The sequence below is a fragment of the Mastomys coucha genome, unplaced genomic scaffold (assembly GCF_008632895.1).
Source record: "Mastomys coucha isolate ucsf_1 unplaced genomic scaffold, UCSF_Mcou_1 pScaffold15, whole genome shotgun sequence".
In the NCBI taxonomy this organism is placed as follows: domain Eukaryota; kingdom Metazoa; phylum Chordata; class Mammalia; order Rodentia; family Muridae; genus Mastomys; species Mastomys coucha.
In genome coordinates this window covers 106,080,838-106,085,282 of record NW_022196897.1, presented here as the reverse complement: position 1 = coordinate 106,085,282, position 4,445 = coordinate 106,080,838, and the positions used below count along the sequence as shown (strand labels likewise).

At 39.0% G+C, this 4,445-nt stretch overlaps 1 protein-coding gene across 3 annotated transcripts in view; it reads left to right on the top strand.

The window, feature by feature from the left end:
• Ubr1 (ubiquitin protein ligase E3 component n-recognin 1) overlaps positions 1–4,445 on the top strand; it is a 113,253-nt gene that overhangs the window by 88,189 nt on the left and 20,619 nt on the right. For all 3 annotated transcript variants that reach the window (XM_031371573.1, XM_031371572.1, XM_031371574.1), the window contains exon 38: positions 3,633–3,700. In XM_031371573.1, the coding sequence (XP_031227433.1) occupies positions 3,633–3,700 (68 nt within the window). The remainder of the gene's footprint in view (positions 1–3,632; positions 3,701–4,445) is intronic.

Below are 4,445 nucleotides of genomic sequence, written 5' to 3'. Positions count from 1 at the left end.
TTTGAGACAGGGTTTTTCTGTCCTGGCTGTCCTGGAACTCACTCTGTAGACCAGGCTGGCCTCAGACTCACAGAGATTCCCCTGCCTCTGCCTTCTGAGTTCTAGGATTAAAGACATGCACCACCACTGCCCAGTGAAACATTTTAACAGAAAGAAATTAGACCTAGAAATTGCAAATGATTTGTCACGGACACTGGCTTAGTCAGCATTTCATTGCTGTGAAGAAAAACCGTGACCAAGGTAATTCTTATAAAGGCAAACATTTAATTGGGGCTGGCTTACAGTTTCAGAGATTCAGTCCATTGTCATCATGGCAGGAAGCATGGCAGGGTCCAGGCAGACATAATGCTGGAGAAGGAGCTGAGAGCTCTATATCTTGATCCAGCAGCAGCCACAAGGAAACTGACCTCTGTAGACAGCCAGGAGGAGGCGCTCTTCTGCACCTTGAGCATAGGACCTCAATGTCTACCCCCATAGAAGCTCACTTCTTCCAACAAGGCCACACCTTCTACTAGTGCCATTTCCCATGGGCCAAGCACATTCAAACCACCACAGGCACTCAGCCTGTTAGTGGCAAAGCCCTGTGATCTTTTAGTTTAAGATAGCATAAAAAGAACACTTCATGCCACACCTAGTGTAAGTCCTCTAAAAGTCTATGTTAATAAACTCCTCAGCAATCTGTAAATACTGTAGATGTAGAGAAGTTAACTGTTTCCCTGAAACAAATAGCAGTATGAGAACCTTGTATCCAAAAATCATGATCTTAATATTTATGCTACTTATTTAGAATATTGGAATTGAGGTTAAGAAATTAGTCTGATAGCCAGGCAGTGGTGGCGCACGCCTTTAATCCCAGCACTTGGGAGGCAAAGGCAGGAAGATTTCTGAGTTCAAGGCCAGCCTGGTCTACAGAGTGAGTTCCAGGACAGCCAGGGCTACACAGAGAAACCCTGTCTCGAAAAAAAGAAAGAAAGAAAGAAAGAAAGAAAGAAAGAAACAAAGAAAGAAACAAAGAAAGAAAGAAAGAAAGAAAGAAGTTAGTCTGAGGAGAAACTTCTCTCCCTTAGTTTTAAAACTAATAGATGTGTTGGGGCTAGAAAGATGGCCCAATGGTTAGGACTGCTCCACTGTCCTGAAGGGTGGAGCTTACATACCAGTACCCAAGTAACAAGCCAAGCATGCCACAAATACCTCTATCCCCAGCTTTGGGGGTGAGGATGGGATAGAAGTAGAGACAAAAAAAATCACTGGGGTTTGCTGGTCCAGGTGAGCCAAGAAAATGTTAGCCCTTGGTTGGAAGGGAAACTGTCTCTAAGGAATAGGCAGAGATTGATAGAAGAAGAGATAATACATCCTTTTCTGGACTCTGCCTTTGCACACAGGTGAACATACCTACAAGCACACACACACGCATACTGAAATAAATTAAAAAATTTTTAAATGATAGCTGTATTGGGCCTGGGATAGTGGCTCAGTTAGTAGAGTACTTACCAAGCAAATATGAGGACCTGATTTTGTCCTTCAACACCTACAAAAAAACCAGGTACAGTGGTATGCAAATTTAATACCAGCACCAATGAGACAGAGATGAGTAGATTTTAGGTGCTGGCTGGGCTGCAAGCCTAGCCAGATTGATGAGCCATAGAACCAGATGAGACATCCTATTTCAGAAAAACAAGGTGGACAGCATCTCAGGACACCCAAGGTTGGCCTCTGGTCTCCCTATCACCTCTGCACACACCCATACACTTATATATATATAAGTAAAACTATACTTGTGTTCTTGCTTTTATATATACATAAAACTATGTCTAGCCAGCCATGATGTCTCATACCTGCAGTTCTAGCACTTATGAGGTTGAAGTTGGAACATTTTTAGTTCCCAGACCAGCCTGGACTGCATAGCAAAGCCAACTCAACAAACACAAAAAAAAATGAAAATCCTGTTGCCTTAACTTCTTGATCTCATTTCCTTGTTAGTCTTTTTCTTCCCCTGTTTTCATTAAAGGGTGATCAAATTAAAAAGATAATACTTGGTAGTATTTGTCAATTAAACCCTCTTAATGATACCCTCAGAGGCACCAAAATGTACCACTGTCACACAAAGAAAGGAAATTCAGCACTTCCCCTGGGATTAATTTAACCAAAATTGAGCCCATGTTTGAATTCTCCACTTCTCTCCCTGTGTATTCTATTTGCCTGTAACTTATGTTTCCTGACTTGTCTGTGCCAACCTAATGTCTGTCTCTTTTACTCTGTGTCTTGTTCCTAATAAAGAGCACAGAAAACACAGTATGGAGAATGATTAAGGGATACTTTAATACTGAGTTTTACAAGAGATTTTTACCTCCAAATGATTCCAAATGACCCCAGAGCACCTGGTACTGCAAACATACTGTTATCAAGCAATATCAACATGCCGTTTCCAACATTTATGGTGGACATTTGTTGCATAAGGTCACTTTCAACTTTTTGCTGTTTTCAAATTATTACCATAACACACATATATTTATACAATTGTATTGCTGTCTGGGTCAGGGGCATAGAAGTTACATAATACATTAGCTTTGGTTGTAAATGCTGAATACAGGGGAAATCCAAGGCCAGTAAGGTTGGTTGTTAACATTGTTCTTTTAAAGGCAGACTAAATGAACAGGCAGGATATTAAGCCAAGTCCTAAGTGAACCCAAAGTATATTATTAAGTTGGTTGTTAGGTCCAGCTGAAGTTTCAGTTTCTTTAAGAGTAAGAGATATTTTCATGAAAAATGTATCACATTCACTCTGTCTATACTGCCTCCCAATAAAATCCATATAATATAATTCTGTATAGGAAGGTTTTCTTTTTTTTCTTGAATGAATTTTGTTTCCTCTTCTTTAATTATTAATTAATTTATCTATATTAATGTGCATTGGTAATTTGCCTACATGTATGTCTGTATGAGGGTGTCAGATTCCCTGGAACTGAAATTACAGACATTTGTAAGCTGACATGTGGGTACTGGGCATTGAACCCAAGTTCTCTGGAAAACCAGCCATTGCTCTTAACCAATAAGCAGTATGCAGGAAGGTTTTCTATGTCCTCCTTTCCATTGTAAGGTCTCCCTGCTCACCATTCTAAATCTGCTCATATACTATATATTACAGAACATTTAGAAATGTTGGTGGAAAAGTGATAGAGGAAATGTTTCTATAAAAGCCATTGTTCTGGGGCAGGAGCTAGACCAGGGGCACAGCTCTGGCTTAGCACACTCAGCACTGGCTTCAGTCACTTGTACACAAAGCAAGTCAGTCACTTAGTGTTTCAGAAGTGGAAGGTGGGGGCTGCTCGGGAGTGGCCCTGAGCCTCACAAGTGATAAGCATGTACTCTTGTTTCTAGCAATTATTTCTTAAGCAATCTATTTCAGGTTTTTCTTCTAAATCTACCTTCCAGCTCTTAAGCTATGTATAAGACTTTCTAGTAGCCTTTTATTCTGTTATGTCTCCTTGTTATTATGACAACATATCTTGAAAGTGTGATGTACTCGTCTCTGTTCTCTAGCCCCATTTTTTTTTTATTTAATGTTTCCAGTTTTCATTTTATTCAAGTACATCATTGCTTTACTGATTGAATTGTATTAACTTTTGTTTTAGTTGTTCTTCCTAACCTACAATCAGAAAATACACCATGCCTTCTATCTGTAGATCTATTTCATGTTCTGGTAAGTGTTCAGTAAAATTATTTTAAAGTCATCAAGCTTATAATTTCATGGGTTTTTTCTTACTTAAATTCATGTTTTCTGTTCAAAATAATAAAAGTTTTGATGTACAAGGTGTTACATTTGATGTTTTATCCATTCTTTTACAAATACAGATTTCACTGAGACATCAAAATTATTTTTAAGATGAAAGCACATTTATTTTTTTAATTTATGATTAATCTTGTCATATTTGATAATATACATACAGATAAACTTTTTCTAATTATGTTATGGCTCATCCCCACTCCCCTTTTTTAGCTTGTTTATATCATATACAATGAATTACCATGTAAGCTATAAATTAAATATAGTCATTAATTATCTAGTGATAGAGACCAGGCCATAAGTACATGGCAGCTTCCTTAAAACACCTGTGAACAGGTGGCAACTATTGGCAGTTTTGTGCAGAACTTTTTTATCCTTTCAATAATCTTATTCTTTTAAACCTAGCCCAATGAAGAAAACAGTGGTAAGGTTGAAAACCATGGATTTTGTGGATATCGAGTTAGCCAATTTCCCCATCACCCCATTCATAACTTATGATCTAAGTCTGTGCTCAGTAGCTGTCCACCCTGACTCTCTTTTGAGATCCCCTGGGGAATCTTAAAAAGAATCCTCTAACAGCCGGGCATTGGTGGCACAAGCCTTTAATCCCAGCACTTGGGAGGCAGAGGCAGGCGGATTTCTGAGGTCGAGGCCAGCCTGG